At 47.0% G+C, this 17,687-nt stretch overlaps 1 protein-coding gene across 1 annotated transcript; it reads left to right on the forward strand.

The window, feature by feature from the left end:
• The first annotated feature begins 1,855 nt into the window (after positions 1-1,855).
• On the forward strand, positions 1,856-17,176 carry Pcdh12 (protocadherin 12). The gene is made up of 4 exons (XM_090331322.1): positions 1,856-4,735; positions 8,594-8,691; positions 12,515-12,669; positions 16,501-17,176. The coding sequence occupies exons 1-4, from the start codon at positions 1,856-1,858 to the stop codon at positions 16,914-16,916; spliced, it is 3,549 nt and encodes a 1,182-aa protein (XP_090187448.1). The 3' UTR covers positions 16,917-17,176.
• Positions 17,177-17,687: the final 511 nt, after the last annotated feature.

Genomic DNA, 17,687 nt, shown 5'->3' on the forward strand with positions numbered 1-17,687 from the left:
AGCCTGAGCAAGAAAGTCTGTGAAACACTATTCCTAAATAACCAGGAAAAAAAAAAGCCACAAGTGGAAGTGTGGCTCCAGTGGTAAAGCACCAGCTCTGGGCAAAAAACCTGGAGTTCAAAACCCAGAACTGACACAGAAAGAAAGAGAAAGAAAGAATGGAGAGAGAGAGAGAGACAGAGAGAGAGAGAGAGAGAGAGAGAGAGAGAGAGAGAGAGAGAGAGAGAGACAGAGACAAAGACAGAGTCAGAGATTTAAAAAGAAAGGAAGGAAGGGAGAGCAGGAAAAAGAAAGAAGGAAAGAAAAAGAAAAGGCCACCCCAGAAAACCGCTACTTTCTTCTTTCCTGGAGCTCACCTATGTGAGGAGATGGATAGGAGGAAGACCAATCTGAAAATAGCAAGGGGCAGTATGAAGGGGAAACAAGAGAGAGCTGTTTTTCACAGGACTCCATAAACAGAATTGGGGAGAATTGCAGGAAGAAGGGAAAAAGAGATGAAAGAGAGAGGAAGGTGTGGGAGAAGGAAATACACAGTCTCCTAGACAGAGAAGCAAAAGCTGGGGATTCCCCAGACAGAGAGACTCAGGCTGGACCAGATGCAGAGAACAATGGACCCTAAGGATGGAGCCGGAAGGCAAGCTGGAGGGGAGACACAGAGTCAGGTCAGGGAGGTCCTTGAAGTTGGCAGAGGCCTTTGCACCTTCATGGATTCATGTGGCTCCCATGCTAATATAAAAGCGAACACAGCTGCATACAGAGCACTCCCCAACATTAAGGTTGACTGCTTGGGATTTAGTGTCATTTTATGTCTTCCTCTCCATTTCCTGCAGAGAGGGCTACTATCCTAGCTCCTCACTGAGGATGAGATAATGGAGGCCAGTTTGAGTGACTTGTCCCAGACGACCAGCTAGTATGTTATACAGTTAGGATTTAAAGCCAGATAGTTTAGCTCTCTTGGCTTTAATTACAGAGGCTTCCCAGTGAGATAAACAAAGGTCACCAAAGCTGAATCAATCCCATGAAACAAACAGCATTGGAAAAATAGAACTAGGAGGAAGAAGAATGGAGTGTGTGGGGGGGGGGAGGTTAGACAGGAAGATAGCAAGATAGGGAAGGACAGAGACAGACACACAGATGGAGAGACAGACAGACTGAGGGGGGGGGGGAGAAGAGAGAGACAGAGACACAAGAGAAAGAGAGAGTGTGACTGGGAGCCTAACTTGCCCAGAGGGACATCAGTCTAGGTGTGGGAAGGCAGAAGCTCAAGTTCTCAGTTCTCAGTGTCTCCCTCCCCTCCAGGGCTTTTCTCTCTGCTGCCTTGCTCTGTAGACAGCACCTTCCCTTCTGGCTGGTCTCTGGAGTCTCATCCCCCCCTGAGTAGCAAGCCCCTAGGCCTCACAGGAAATGCTCTTTCCCTAATTGGCATTGAAATTCACAGCCCTCCCTTTTCCTGTAGGTGGGGTTTCCATAGGAAAAAGCTGCTTCTCTGTTTCCCTAGCCTAATAACTGTTTAGAAGTCAGATCCTCACATCCTGCTTTACTAGGTCAAGTCTCTCTTGGACCAGGGCTTGTCTATCATTGCTCAAGTAAACCAGCTGGTGCTGCTGGGAGGGAAAGCTCTTCTAGCAATTGTACTTCATCGGTACTCAGACCTCTCAGATCACTTCTAACCAAGATGGCTTTGCCTGGGAATTCTGCTTGTTCTGGCTTCTTCTAACTATGGGACAAGGTTGTGACAGCAGGTCTGGGGACAGGAGACGAGGGCTAATCAAGCCATCCAGGAAACACTGGAGGACTTACCCAGCTTTGGAAGCACTCTAGCAGTTTGTGAAACTGTCCTCCTCTATTGGTAAGCATGATGTTACTTCTGCAACTTCTGCTGGGGCTCTTGGGGTCAGGTGGGTACTTGTTCCTCTCAGGGGATTGTCAGGAGGTGAGCACTCTCACGGTGAAATACCAAGTGGCAGAGGAAGTGCCATCTGGCACTGTGATAGGGAGGCTGTCCCAGGAGCTAGGCTGGGACGAGAGGCGTGGGCAGACTGGGGCTGCCTTCCAGGTCTTGCAGCTGCCTAAAGTGCTACCCATTCAGGTAGATGCTGAGGATGGCTTGCTCAGCACTGGGAGGCGGCTGGATCGGGAACAGCTTTGCCAGCAGCGAGATCCCTGCTTGGTTTCCTTTGATGTGCTTGCCACAGGGGATCTGGCTCTAATTCACGTGGAAATCCATGTGCTGGATATCAATGACCACCAGCCACAGTTTCCCAAAAGCAAACAGGAGCTGGAAATCTCTGAGAGTGCTTCTCTGCGCACGCGGATCCCCCTGGACAGAGCTCTTGACCCAGACACGGGCCCAAATACCCTCCACTCCTATTCACTGTCTCCCAGTGACCACTTCGCTCTTGACGTCATTGTGGGGCCTGATGAGACAAAGCATGCAGAACTGGTAGTGGTGAAGGAGCTGGACAGGGAGATCCACTCATTTTTCAATCTGGTGTTGACTGCCTATGACAGTGGAGACCCTCCCAGGTCAGGCACCAGCTTGGTCAAGGTCAATGTCCTGGATTCCAATGACAACAGTCCTGTATTTGCTGAGAGTTCCCTGGCACTAGAAATCCAAGAAGACACCACCCCTGGTACCCTCCTCATAAACCTCACAGCCACAGACCCTGACCAAGGCCCCAATGGGGAGGTAGAGTTCTTCTTCAGCAAGCACGTGCCCCCAGAGGTGCTACATACCTTCAGTGTAGATGCCAAGACTGGCCAGGTCATGCTGCGCCAACCCCTAGACTATGAGAAGACCCCTGCCTATGAGGTGGATGTCCAGGCAAGGGACCTGGGGCCCAATCCCATCCCAGCCCATTGCAAAGTCCTCATCAAAGTGCTGGATGTCAATGACAATGTCCCCAGTATCCACATCACATGGGCCTCCCAGCCGTCCCTGGTGTCAGAGGCTCTTCCCAAGGACAGTTTCATTGCTCTGGTCTCCGTGGATGACTTAGACTCAGGAAACAATGGTCTAGTCCATTGTTGGCTGAGTCAGGATTTGGGCCACTTTAGGCTGAAAAGGACTAATGGCAACATCTACATGCTGCTAACCAATGCCACACTAGACAGAGAGCAGTGGCCTGAATATACCCTCACCTTATTAGCCCAAGACCAAGGTGGCCGGCCCCTATTAGCCAAGGAACAGCTCCAGATTCAGATCAGTGATGTCAATGACAATGCACCTGTGTTTGAAAAGAGCAGGTATGAGGTCTCCACTCAGGAAAACAATCCAGCCTCTCTTCACCTCATCACTGTCCAGGCTCATGATGCAGACTTGGGCATTAATGGAAAAGTTTCATATCGTGTCCAGGACTCTCCAGTGTCTCACTTCATAGCTATTGATTCTGAAACAGGAGAGGTGACTGCGCAGAGGTCACTGGACTATGAAGAAATGGCCAACTTTGAGTTCTGGGTCATAGCAGAGGATGAGGGCCAACCCCAGCTTGCGTCCAGCATCTCTGTGTGGGTCAGCCTCTTGGATGACAATGATAATGCCCCAGAGGTGATTCAGCCTGTGCTGAGCCATGGGAAAGCCACCTTGTCTGTGCTTGTTAATGCCTCCACAGGTCACCTCCTGGTGCCCATTGAGATTCCTACTGGTGTGGGTCCAGCAGATGCTGGAACACGATCACTGGCCACACACAACTGTCAGCCATTTCTTTTGGTGACTCTTGTTGCAAGAGATGCAGACTCAGGAGCAAATGGAAAGCTCCTGTACCACATTCAGAGTGGGAATGAAGGCCATCTCTTTGTCCTCAGCCCTGACCTGGGACAGCTATTCATCAATGTCACCAATGCCAGCAGCCTCATTGGGAGTGAGAGGGAGCTGGAGATTGTAGTGGAGGACCAGGGCAGCCCCCCCTTGCAGACTCGAGCCTTGCTGAGAGTCATGTTTGTCAGCAGTGTAGACCACCTAAGAGACACTGCCTACGAGCCTGGAATCCTGAGTACATCAGTTTTGACCATGATTTGCCTGGCTGTACTGCTGGCCATCTTTGGGTTGCCCATAACTCTGTTCATGTCCATCTGCCGGACAGAGAAGAAAGACAATAGGGCCTACAACTGTCGGGAAGCGGAGTCCACCTACCGCCACCAGCCCAAGAGGCCCCAGAAACACATTCAGAAGGCGGATATCCATCTAGTACCTGTGCTCAGGGAGCAGGTGAATGAAGCTGATGAAGTTGGGAAGTCCCACAAAGATACGGGCAAGGAAGCAATGGTGGAAGCAGGCTGGGACCCCTGCCTGCAGGCCCCCTTCCACCTCACACCTACCCTGTATAGGACCCTGCGTAACCAAGGCAACCAGGGAGCACAGGCAGAGAGCCAGGAGGTGCTGCAGGACACTGTCAACCTCCTTTTCAATCATCCTAGGCAAAGGAATGCCTCACGGGAGAACTTGAACCTTCCTGAGTCCCCACTTTTCCCAGGCCAGCCCCGAACCAGGTTCCTGAAGGTTCCTGGCAGCCCCATTGAGAGGCGGGCTGGAGACCAGAGCGTCCAGGAGGCCTCACCGAGCCCACCAGCATCTACTGCAACTCTGAGGCGTCAACGGAATCTTGATGCCAAAGTGTCCCCCAAGAAAGAATCAGGCCCCCACCAGATCCTGAGGAGCTTAGTTCGACTGTCTGTCGCTGCTTTTGCGGAGCGAAATCCTGTGGAGGAGCTCACCGTGGATTCACCACCTGTTCAGGTATCTTATCTCTGGCCCACCTCTAGGCCACCACCAATAGTATCAGGCATCCCCCACTGTGCTCCCCATATTCCCTACATTCATTCGTATTCCCCATTTCCTGGAGTAGCAGGACAGCAATGGGGTCAAAAGATGTTAACTGTGTGATCCTGGGCAAGTAACTAGTGTCTCTGAACCTTATAGTTTTCCTAAAGGTAGAATCAAGGTGATAGTAAGAATAACTAACCCATAGGGTAGTCTTGAGTGTTTGGTTTGTTGATACTTATCAATGATCCATAGGAAAGTCATTCAGCTTCTCTGTTGATGGTGTATACCTCCCAAATTTGCTTAAGATAAAATAAGACAAGTTCAAGGCCAGCCAAGATTACATAGCAAGATCCTGTCTAAAGAAAAAGGAAGATCAAATGAGTCATTGCACTTAATCACGTAGAAGGCCATGTGGCACCTGATGCTGACATAACTATCCTTTCCATAGAGCACTTGTCTGCCCCCTGCACTCCACCTGCTCTCATTTCAGCTGGGCAGCTTCCCTGTGAGGCACATTGGCCTTGATATCACTGACCCCATGTTTGGGGACTGTATTTAACATGCCTGAGACCACGAAGCTTATTGGCTAAGGCTATAGGATGGGGCAGCAGATACAAGCTTAGAATAGTAGGCCTAAATCACTTAGGCAGAACTGAGTTCAAATGTTAACACAGCCACTTAGGAGCCAGGAGACCTTGGGCAAGTCCTCTCACAACTGAGCCTAACTCTATTCTCATCTATAAAATGGGGATTGACCAACTCCCTGAATGGGATGGTGAATGACAGACTGTGTGTTGATTTATAAATGGGGCATGTTAGGAATGATGCCTGATCTTCCATCTCTAGCTGCTTCTCTTTTTGCTGTGTCCGTCTACCCACTAGAGGTACGTTTCTGTTTGATCAGATCATCGGTTCCGTTTTCCTGTGGAACAGAGACACAGCTTCTTCCTCCTGCCTCACAGGAAGCCACCTGGAGATGGCACAGATTTTCTCTTGCCCTGGGGCTCGCTGCAAACCTGGGCCTGCCCAGAACCAAATATCCATTCATTCAGTCAGCCATTCATTCATCAGATACCTTTTGGATAAACACTTCTCACCAAACACTTCCGGCTGCTTGTAAACAGCATAGTAGAAAACAGGTACTATGGATAGCATTACTGGAACGATGGGAGGAAAAGAGCCCTTTGTAATCAACTTTAGGCTAAGAGGATAAAATGTTCAGTGCTCCTGTTTTCCTAGCTGCACAGAACCCTGGTAGAGTCAGACCTGAATTCTAATTCCAGCCCTCTTTGCTGTGGAGCCTTGTGAGCCTCAGATACCACCCCTGAAAAATGAGTATGATGATATCTCCTCCCTTGAGCTACTATAACAATTAAATGAGATGATAGAACATCAGACACTTATTGTTGAGCATTATTTTTTTTGTCAGTCCTGGGATTTAAACTCTGGGCCTGGGTAGCTCAAAGTTACCGCTCTACCCCTTGAACCACAGCACCACTTCCGATTTTCTGGTGGTTAATTGTAGATGAGAGTTTCATGGACTTTAGTGCCTGGGCTGGCTTTGAACCATGATCCTCCAATTTCAGCCTCCTGAGAGCTAGGTTTACAGGTGTGAGCCACTGGTGCCTGGCTGCATGAATTCTTTCACTAAGTAATTTATATACTTCAGCTCACTTAAACATCATATCATGTCCTGGTTATTATTATCATCATCATCATCATTTTGCAGGACTAGAGCTACTTGATCCCCGTGCTATCTGCATACTAAGCAAACCCTATTCCATTGAGCTGCACCCTCAGACCATTCTTCCTTTTTTTCACTATTGAGGAAACTAGGACTTCGAGCGCTGAAGTCATTCTTCAGGGCCATGAAAATGGGGAAAAGGACAGGAACAGATTTGGAATGTGAATCTGAGTTTGACTGACTCCAGAGTCTTGGCTCTCTCAGTGCAGTATCCCTGCATGACGACACGTAGCAAAGGGTTTAGAGAACAGGATGTGTGGGCTGAATGTCACTTGGCCAAAGGGCAGCAGATGCTATAGGGGTCTGGGCTGGGATCTGTCCTAAGGCAGGTCATGAGGCACTGACCCTCTCAAAGGACTGGGGTCCAGTGAAATCCCTCCCAGGCCTGGCCGCCTCCTCTTCCAGCTCTCCTATGAAAATGGCATTTCTGAGCTTCTCAGAAACTGGAAACAGCCTTTCTAGGAGTAACAACCCAATCTCCTTGCATTTGCAGAGGATTTAAAATTTTTCCAAAGCATTTCATGAATGTGACAAAGCTTTAGAGAAGATTAGCCTCACTTTAGAGAAAAGCAATGACAAAACCTAGGACTGAACAGCTCTAAAGCCTGCCTGATGCTTTCCAACCAACTAGAAATGACCATGAATTAGAACTCAGCTTCCCAAGACTGCTGCTTCTCCCACAAGACCCCACAGGTCTCATGGCGACATCTCACCTTGTACCCTTCTCCAGCCTTTCTGAAACTCTGCCATCTTCCCAACTTTTCAGTGCCCCTGTCCGAAATGCCCTTTACTCCTTGTCCAGACCTTCCCTCTCTGACTGAACTGTGAGCCACTGGGTTTCAGCAGAGAAGCCTAGCAGGTAGTAGGAATTCAAAAACATGTGTTAAAATAAATGAAAGCTATGTAAAGTGGTTCAGTCTGTAGTTTCAGCTACTTGGAAACTGAGTCCCAGAACCTGAGGCCAGCCTGGGTGATATAATAAAATCCTGCCTCAAAAGAAAACATAGCTGGGTGCCATGGTCTCATACCTGTAATCCTAGATACTCAAGAGGGTGAGATCTGAAGATCATGGTTCAAAACTAGCCTGGGCAAGAAAGTCTATGAGCTGTGTCTCAAGTGCTAGAGCATGAGCTAGAGCACAGAAGTTAAAGGACAATGCCTTAAACTTAAGCTCCAGGACACACACACACACACACACACACACACACACAGAAAGCTGTATTGTGGTTCAGGCTGAGATGTGGCTCAAGTAGTAGAATGTTTGCCTTGAACAAAAAAGCTAAGGGATAGTGCTAGGCCTTGTGCTTAAGCTCCAGTATGGGAACAAACAAAAAATAAAATAAAAAGTAAGGAAATCGTTTTTTTCGAAATCTTCCTCTTAAGCTGGGTTGGAGCCCTCCCTACTTTCCATTGACCCCATCCTCAGATGCCAGCACCTCTGTGAGGATGGGGTCAGTGGGAACATTTTGAGGAGCACTCAGATGTAGCCTGTCTATTAAGCTACTCTTCCTGGCCTTCCTGATAATCAGTGAGCTGAGATGGTTCTTCTGCTGCTCTTAGTCCCACTGAAAATGCTACACCCAGCACAAGCAAGCAGTGGATAAGCTTGTTGGTTGAATGAAAAGGTGAATGAGTCAATAAGTGACACCGTCACCCTCTCTACAATACAGTCTTACATCTAGCCCATCCAAGTTGGCCAGACTGTCTAAATGCTGCTAAAAAGAGAAGGCAATCCCTATCCAAATAATAATGATGATATTATCAGGAAATTCCTTTTTCACCCCTCCCAACAGATCAGGAGCAGGTCACTTGAGGAGGGGGGAGATGAACTTGAGGGGCTAGGCTCTAGGGTCTTCATGCTCTTCCTCAGACACTTGGGGGACTGGGGTGACAAAATAGGGAAGCCACCTCCCCTGACCCAGGTCCCTGTCTCCATCACAAGGGCCCATCCCCCATCGGATCACACAAACATCTGAAGGCAAAGGAAAGACTATAAAAAGAAAGCACCGGCATTGAGGGAAACATCCGGCGAGGAAGTGTGCTGGGTCGGAATTGTGTGGAGTCAACAGATTTTTCCTGTCTTGTAGCAAATCTCCCAGCTGCTGTCCTTGCTGCATCAGGGCCAATTCCAGCCCAAACCAAACCACCGGGGAAATAAGTACTTGGCCAAGCCAGCTGGCATCAGGTAAGCAGCACGTAGCCCCCTCCCTCCCAGTCTTCTCCAGGGCCCCCCGCAGAGAGGTGAGGAGAGGATGAGTGAGCACACCCTAGACACTGGTCCCCAGTGAGAGCAGCAGACAGCATGCATCCCCTACCCCAAAAGGGAGGCTCTGTCTGAGGGTGGCTATATTTATGGCATTTGCAGGACCTAGAATGACTAAGGAAATGACTTCATCCAGAGCTCTATGTGTCCCCTGATTACAGAGGTGCTGTAAATTGCCTTCAATCTGTGACTTTCACCTTTTTTTCTCTTGACCCATCCACATAATATATAAGGACACAGGTCTGTCTGGATGGCATTTGGGGTGGTTCTAGAATTGAGAAGACTGACTCCATTCCCTGCTACACATCAGCCCTCAAAAGAGCATCTAATCAAATTCCTGGATACACATGGAGAAACTGAGGCTCCAACTAGCTATGTACACACGAACTCAGATAATCTCTCAGGAACTCAGTTTCTGAGTTAAAATGGAAGTCATAACACTGTCATTGCAATGTTGCTGTAATTGTGGTAAGGATTTAATGATCTAAGGTTTTCTGGGATCATAGTCCAGAGCCTGGCCTTTGGTAGGTTCATGTGCAGTGTTAGGTCCTTTCTCCCTGCTGTAACTTTGCTGAAGATCATGCAGCTGGGACCAACTCGCAGGGCTCCTACCTCTCCTAGATTGGTGTTCTGGTCCTGACAACTTGCAGCTTCTCTTTTGTAAGGTTGGGAAGAGGTGGTGTAGAACAGGGTGTATTCTTATAGGGAGCTCAAAATTTCTCTCTCAAGGTTCCATATTTGCTTCTGCTGAAATAAACCAGCAATGGACATAGGAACAGGAACAGTAACAAAGTCATAACAAACTTGATTGTTGTTGTTATTGGTGGTGGTGGTGGTGGTGGTGGGGCTTGAATTCAGAGACTGGGTGCTCTCCCTGAGCTATTTTCTCAAGGCTCTTCAATTGCTCTTCTGGTTTTCTGGTGGATAATTGGAGATAAGAATGTCATGGACTTTACTGCTTGGGTTGGCTTCAAACCATGATCCTTATATCTTAGCCTCCTTAGTAGCTAGGATTATAGACATAAGCCACCTGGAACAAACTTTTTTTGATCCTAGTTTTATGTGACACAGAAACTTTCAGTAGACCAGAGGGAACTACTTGTTTTTATGTTTAAGTTCAATGTGGATAAGACTACACACAAAGAGGTCTGAGCTAACAGAAATACACTGGAGGGTGGGGGAACTCATTTAGCAAGTCCTATTTGTTTAGATTCTTCTTGAGTTTTCTATGCAATATTCCTCTCTTACAGATACAAGGCAAGCCCTTTTCTGGAATGGAGATCTTATGATGTAAAGTCAGGTTAGATCAGAAGATTTCCTCATGACCAACCCTTACTAGAAAGATGCAGGCATGCTCAGTAGTGAGAGTACTGGCTTAATAAGCATGAAGGATTTGAGTTCAAACCCGGGTGCTGACCTGCTTAGTAAGCAGAAGGAGCTGAGTTCAAACTCCAGTGTCATTTTTTTTTAAAAGGGCAAAAAAAAAGGAAATCAAATTATTAGTAGTGATTTTTGTTGCTGTTTTGTGTGTGTGTGTGTGTGTGTGTGTGTGTGTGTGTGTGTGTGTGTGTGTGTGTGTTTGCCAGTCCTGGGGCTTGAACTCAGGGTCTGGGCACTGACCTTGAGCTTTCTCAAGTGATCTACCACTTGAGCCACAACACCACTTCTGGCTTTTTCTGTGAATGTGGCACTGAGGAATAGAACCCAGGGCTCCAGGCATGCTAGGCAAGCACTGAACTACTAGGCCACACTCTCTGGCTCATCAGCAGTGTTTTTGAACTGAGTATGGTGGCTCATGCTTATAATCCTAGTTACTCAAGGAGGCTAAGGTCTGGAGGATTGTGCTTTAAGGCCAGACTAGGCAGCAAAGTCCACTGGGTTCTATCTCTAAAATAACCAGCAAAAAACAAGGTTGGGGTTATGGCGTAAGGGCCAGCTTAGCAAACCCAAGACCCTAAACTCAAACCTCAGTACTTAAAACATAAAGTAGAAGAAATTAAGCAGGTTCAGGTTTTATGGCTGGCTTTGGAGAAAAGGAGTTCTGGTTTCTATAAGCCTTCTTTGGGAAAGAGGAATTCTAGCTTCTATAACTTGCGTAGATGATGGGAGGATAATGTGTGCATGTGTGTGTGCGATATAAGGGTGTGTATTAGGGGTTAGGAACTAGAGAACAGGCAGAAACCTAGCTTCTGAGAACTTCACCTTAGTGGATCCTTTTCTGAGTGCTAATAGCACATACATTCCCTATATAACCCCTGGGGGTTGAATTCTTATTACTTAATCCATAGGGTTCTTGGGCAATCTGCAAATCTTTGTCTTGTTTTTCTTTTTCCTTTTGCCAGTCCTAGAGCTTGAGTTCAGGGCTTGGGCACTTTCCCTGAGCTCTTTGAGCTCAAGTCTAGCACTACCACTTGAGTCACAGTATTACTTCCAGCCTTTTCTGTTTATGTGGTGCTAAGGAATTGAACCCAGGGCTTCATGCATGTTACTGCTAAGTCACATTCCCAGCCTGTTTTCTCTTTTGTAACACAGGGAAGAGAGGCAGAGAACCCTTTAAAGCCATGAAAAGGTCTTAATAAGAGAAAGTGTGTATCTTGCACAGGTCCAGGCCTGATTCATTTGTTGCTCAGTAAACACTAATCATTATCTTTATCTCCCACAAACTTACCACCTGCCCACTGATCTCCAAATGGCAAGAGAGAAACCTGTAGGAGAAAGGACTCCTAGTCCTTACAGACTCTCGGGGAGCTGGAGGTTGATGGCTTGAGCCTATAATCCTAGCTACTCAGAGAATTTTGGTTCAAAGACAGCCCAGATAGACAGATTCTTGAGAAAGAAAAAACCAAAACTGAAAGCCAGGCTCGGATGGCTCACGTCTGTAATCCTAGCTGAGGTCTGAGGATCACAATTTGAAGCCAGGCTAGAAAGTCTGTGAGACTCTTAGCTCCAATTAACTACCACAAAAAAAAAAAAAAGAAAGAAAAAGAAAAGAAAAGAAAGCCAGAAGTGGAGGTGTGGCTCAAGTGGTGGAATGGAATGCTAGCCTGGAACACAAAAGGTTAGGGTCAGCACCCAAGCCCAGGGTTCAAGCCCCAGGACTGGCACACAAAAAAGAAAGAACCAGAGGTGTGGATCAAGTAACTGACTCAGAAAAATCATATTCTGAGCACTTGGCAGGGGGATGAACAATGAGAAAGACAAATATCCATGCCTGGCAGGCTAGTGCATCGCTCTAAGGTTGATTAAACACCTACTCTGGGTCTTGGGAAACAAGGGCGGGCCAGTAGTGAGTCATATCATCAATGATTGACAGGTTCCAGGCACTATGCTAAGCTACCTACAACATCTCCTGAGGTGGGCATCCCTTAATTAATCCCATTTCACAAACGAAACAAAAGAGTACAAAGCAAGGCTTTGAATACAGAACCCAGGCTGCTCTGAGTTAAAAGGCCAGGCTGTATAACGAGTTCCAAGAACCATGAACATGGCCTAGTGGTAGAGTGCTCGCCTTACTTGCACAAAGCCCTAAGTTCGATACCTTCATACCACGTACACAGAAAAAGCCAGAAGTGGTCCTGTGGTTCAAATGGCAGAGCACTAGCCTTGAGAAAAAGCGCAAGGACAGTGCCCAGGCCCTGAGTTCAAGCTCTAGGACTGGGAAAAACAAAAGTAGGTCACTAGAATGAATGAATGGACAAAGCCCTATGGGAATCTCTCACAAGTGAACTGGTTGTTTCCTCTGCAGGAGTGCAGTACCTGACATGGATAACTCAGATGCCAAGCCTGCTGGCCAGGTAGAACCAGACCAGGAGGAGGAAGGGCCCTTAGACCCTGAAGGAGACCTCTCTGTGAAGCGGTTGCTAGAAGAAGAGCTGTCCAGCCTGCTTGACCCCCACACAGGTAGGAATTTCCTAGGGCCACCCCAGTGTTGCCTCCATTCTCATGGATCCCTGTGTGTCCAGGCTTCAGAATTCTGCTGCAGCCCATTGCAAGGAAACAACTTTCGTTTTTTTCCTTTTCCTTTTTTTTCTTTGCTCTTTAAATAGTAAAAGGAAAATTCCTATCGATTTGTTTTGCCCCATATTTAACAAAATTAGGTTCAATTTGGGAAACAGGTATTCTATTTCTAGGGAGGAACAGTATTAACATTTTACTTCCCATTGAGCCTCAGAGAATATCCCTTTGTTCAAAGACCAGGTTTCTCCTTTATTAATTGTAAAAATCATCCTATGAATAGTGAGCAATTATTGAGTTCTTGGTATATTCCAGGTAGCAAGGAAGCACCTAATATATATTATTTCAAGAAAGCCTATAAACAGTCCTCTGAGGTACACATTGTTAGCTCCAATTTATAGATGAGGGTCAGAGAAGACAAGTAGTCTGTGCAGTCATCCAGTTCTTCAGTGATTGAAGGAAAACCCAAATGTGGGCTAATGTTTTTGTTGTTGGTGGTGGTATGGGTTTTATTTTAGTGGTACTAGGGTTTGAACTCACAACCTTGTGTTTGACTAGGCAGGTACTCTTCCACTTAAACCATACCCTCAGCCCTAAATGTAAATAGTAATATTTTTCAGTCTGTTTAAATACCGTTTCACCATGAGAATTAGTTAACTTTTTATGTGCTACTCCTTCTAATTGAATAAAAAAAATCTGTTTCTAGTAAAGAAAGTTTTCCCAATAAAATACAAAATGTAAACTTGAATTCCAAACTCTGTTAGCTACAGAACATCCTAACTCACCCTCCCCCCCAACACAGACACATTCCTTACACACACATCAAGGACATCATTCAAGCTCCTTTTGGTCACACACCCTGTGCTTGACCACCCCTATGCTGTGGTCCTCTGTTTCTGTAATCAGTCTATTTCTCATGTACTCCATCTGGCTGCAGACATGACAAAGGCATTTCAAGGAATGCCCTTTCTTTCTTTGGTTTAAGAAAACAAGTATCAAAAGACAGCTAGCATGCTAACAATTACCTTACACTTTTTATGGGATGGTCCTTGTTCTAAGTTCCTCATGAGAAAAAACTTTAGGAGAGTGGACTATTCATTATCTCCATTTCATAAAAGAAAAAAAAGGACCACTGAGGGTCAAAGGTGTATTAATAATTTGCCCAAGGTTATGAAACTGATCATTATTAACATAGACATCATAACTCTAAATTTTAGTGCTGTGCTTTTCAATATGGTAGCCACTGGCCACATGTGGCTATTTAAATGTAAATGAATTAAAATTAAATGAATCATTGAGTTCCTTAGTCCTGCCAGCCATATTTTAAGAACTCACTACGTACGTAGGGTTGGTGGATATAATGAAGGTAGCTCTGGATTCATTCTCCATTGGCCAGCCTTGGCTGGAACACATGGGTTTAGTGTCCCAGTGCCACAGAGGGCACTGGGGACATGATGGGGAAGAAGAAAGAAGAGGTCTAGGAAAGCCTTTGCTGCCTGAAGGTCTGGACTGCCCCTGGAGCTGCTGTGCCAATACCTGAAGATATGGTACTGACAATACTTTACTGGCTGCATAAGCTTATTGAATTTTTACACTTAGAAAATTTAAAGGGGATTTACTGAAGTTCAGCCATTTTCCAAAGGTCACACTGCTTCTAAGAAACAATGTGGCAAGTTAAATGCATATAAGACCAATGATTACTGTAGCTGGATCTGGTGGGCAGTGCATAGTAAATTCACCATAGCTTTCCAAGGATTCTCATAGATCCCAGTGATTTCTTTTTCAGTTGTAAAGCTGACCCTTGTTAAAGGCAAGGCCTTATTCTGAACCACCAAGAGTTCTGGATCTTACTGCCTTAAGGAACTAACGTTTACAGTTCCCAAATGCCAAGGTTCAACATTTATGTTCATTAATCACTCCACAGACACTAAGTCCTGGGCTTGGGGCCAGATCCAGACCCAGTAGGACAGTGATCTAGCCCTGTCTTACAGCCTGCACAGGCCAGAAATGAAGACAAAAATCAAGAGATGATTCACCGATATAAAATAATATTAGCTGTACTTTCAGCATATGTTTTTCAGTTTGCCCAAATAGCATTTGGTTAATATAGAAAAACATAAACAAATAAAAAAGAGAATAAATGGCCATTGCACAGGAGTAATTTTGGTTAACACTTGAACAGATTTTAAAGCCCCTCACCTGAAGCAAACATTAAATACATGTTAAAGTTGATATGTTCTCTTGTTTGAAGACACTGTTTCTTAACCAGTAGACTTACACCTTTTAAAAAAATTTTCCTCTGGCTTGGCCTTTGTTATAATCAGGGCTGTTTTTTTGAGACAGGATTTCTTTTTTTTTTGCCAGTCCTGGGCTTGAGCTCAGGGCCTGGGCACTGTCCTTGGACTTTCTCAAGGCTAGAGCTCTACCACTTGAGCCTCAGCATCACTTCTGGCTTTTTTCTATGTATGTGGTACCGAGGAATCGAACCCGGGTCTTCATGCATGCTAGGCAAGCTCTTTAACCACTAGGCCAAACTCCCGGCCATAGACAGGATTTTCTTAAGAAGAAATAGGAAAAGAAGTTTTGATGGCATCACTGGGAATCTAGGGAACATTTTAACCCTCAAACACTAGGTTTTGTTGTCATTTCCTCCTCTGCCCCATTTCTTTCTGACTGTAGCTAGGCTGGGATTCCTTCTGGAGAGGTAAAGGTGTGAAGACAGTTGAGGTTAGAACCAGGTTGGAACCATGCAGACACTTGCTAGCTTGGGAATTCTAGAGGTAGACACTGGAGTGTGCTGGGCAGGAAGAGCAGCTTGTCAGAGAGTGGGTAGGGTGACACAGTCCCAAGAACTTTAGAGGCATCAGACCTATGGGCAAATCTGGGTTCAAGTGGCTTAGCAAATGTGACTTCTTTTAAGTTCACTTTCCTTAGTCTTAACTTGGAGATGAGGCTCTTGATCTGAACGTCTGTATAAAGTTTGGTGAGATAGTTAAATGTCAATTGCTTGGCATTTATGTGTCTAATCAGAGGCTGCTGTTAAACTGGATGCTGGTGGCTCATGTCTGTAATTCTAGCTACTTGGGAGCTTAAAATCTGAGGGTCCAGGTTCAAAAGCCAGCCTGGGCAGAAAGAACTGTGAGACTCTTATCTCCAACTAATCAGCAAAAGGTGGGATGTAGCTTACGTGGTAGAGAGTCATCCTTGAGTCACAAAGCTAAGGGACAGTATCCAGCTCCTGAGTTCAAATGCAGTACCAGTGTGCACGCACATGCGTACTCACACACATACACATACGGAAATTAATTACATAAAATAAACCATAAAAGTTAAAGTAAGAGGCTGCTGCTAGGATGAATATGAACAGAACTGGAACTCATCCTGGCCTAAGAATAGAAACTCCCTGCCTGCCGCCCTGTCCCCTTCAGCTGCTGGTGCCCTGAGGCTGCACAGAGTAAGACACTTGGACCTGAAACATGCCAGCGGCAGGGACATTCTTTAGACACAGGCTGACTTCTCCTCCTCCTCCTCCTCCTCTTCCTCCTCCTCTTCTTCCTCCTCCTCTTCCCCCCCCCCCCCAAAGCTTCAGTGTTCTGCCTTCCTGCCTACAGCCTCCCTGTCAGGCCTCTTCCTTCCCGTCCCCTCTCGCCACCCTGTCTGTCCCCTGCCATTTCCCTTCCCTCCTTTGTCCACTGCCCTTGCCCTGCCCGGAGCCCTTCCCCCTCCACCTCCTGCCCTGCCCCTCCCCCTCACCATGTCCCCCTCCTCCTCCTGCAGGTCTGGCCCTGGACAGGCTGAGTGCCCCTGATCCGGCCTGGATGGCCAGGCTGTCCTTGCCTCTCACCACCAATTACCGAGATAACGTGTGCTCCCCGGATGCCGAGGCCTTGGAGGAGCCAAGAACCTTCCAGACATTTGGCAAGGCATCCGGGCCCGAGCTGAGCCCAGCGGGCACGCGGCTGGCCAGCACCTTCCTCTCGGAGATGAGCTCGCTGTTGGAGATGCTGCTGGAGCAGCGCTCGGGCGTGCCGGTGGAGGCGGCCTCCGAGGCCCTGCGGAGGCTCTCGGTGTGCGGGAGGACCCTCAGTCTGGACCTGGCCACTGGCGGGGCCGCAGGTGCCGAGGGCCCTGGGGGCCCGGGTGGGAAAGCAGGGACTGATGGCACACGAGGGGGCTACTGCGGGAATCCGTGAACACACCTTGGAGGCGTTTGGACCCAAGAACCAGGTCACCTGGTTGAGGTTAGGGACCACAGACCCCAAGGATGGGAGGAAATGAGCTCTGGTTAGTACAACTCATCAACCAGAGGTGGCCCCAGAAATGCAGGGTAACTGATGCTGCCCCCCATAGAGGAGGGGGCCCAAGCAGCCCCTACCTAGAAAGGGGTTCTGTGAGGTTTGTTGTTATTTGTTTGTAAAGACGGTTGTGGCTGAGGTGTTTGCTCGCAAAACACGTGGCAGAATACATGCCGCCAAGTGCCACAAGCAGAGAAGGGAGCCTTGTTAAAGACTGGAGCAGAGGGCGGGAGCCTGGGGTACCAAGGTAATGTGCTCTGATCTATTAATAAAGGAAAAGCTGCAGTTCATTCTCCTGTTTGCACTAGTCTCGGGGGAGAAGGGGAAGAGGCCTGTCATCTAATCCTGGCAAGACAGTCCCACTGAGAATTGGAGGTGAGACAGCTGGTGCAGTGACAGGTACACGTGCTCTTGACCACACTTTGCTGTTATCAAATAATCTGGAAAATGAGGACTAGAACTAGAGCATTTATATGAATCAGGCACCAGGCTTTACAATAGGATTTAATTTTATTTTCCCACAAACCCTAAGAGATGTTATTATCCTCCATTTCATGAAGAAATCAGGCTTGGAAAAGTCTAGCCAGGATCTGAGCCCAGGATAGAACAATACCAAAACCCGTGTTCTCAATCCTGGCACTAGAACATCAGCCAAGGAATGGAAAAAGT

Source organism: Megascapheus bottae, chromosome 4 (assembly GCF_031878675.1).
Source record: "Megascapheus bottae isolate mThoBot1 chromosome 4, mThoBot2.hap1, whole genome shotgun sequence".
Lineage (NCBI taxonomy): Eukaryota > Metazoa > Chordata > Mammalia > Rodentia > Geomyidae > Megascapheus > Megascapheus bottae.

Excerpts from the sequence above, each read along its gene's own strand:
- Pcdh12 (XM_090331322.1), top strand. The coding sequence starts at position 1,856 with ATGATGTTACTTCTGCAACTTCTGCTGGGGCTCTTGGGGTCAGGTGGG. Across the intron at positions 8,692-12,514 it reads GCCAAGCCAGCTGGCATCAG|GAGTGCAGTACCTGACATGG; the intron begins GTAAGCAGCACG and ends TTTCCTCTGCAG. Across the intron at positions 12,670-16,500 it reads CCTGCTTGACCCCCACACAG|GTCTGGCCCTGGACAGGCTG; the intron begins GTAGGAATTTCC and ends CTCCTCCTGCAG.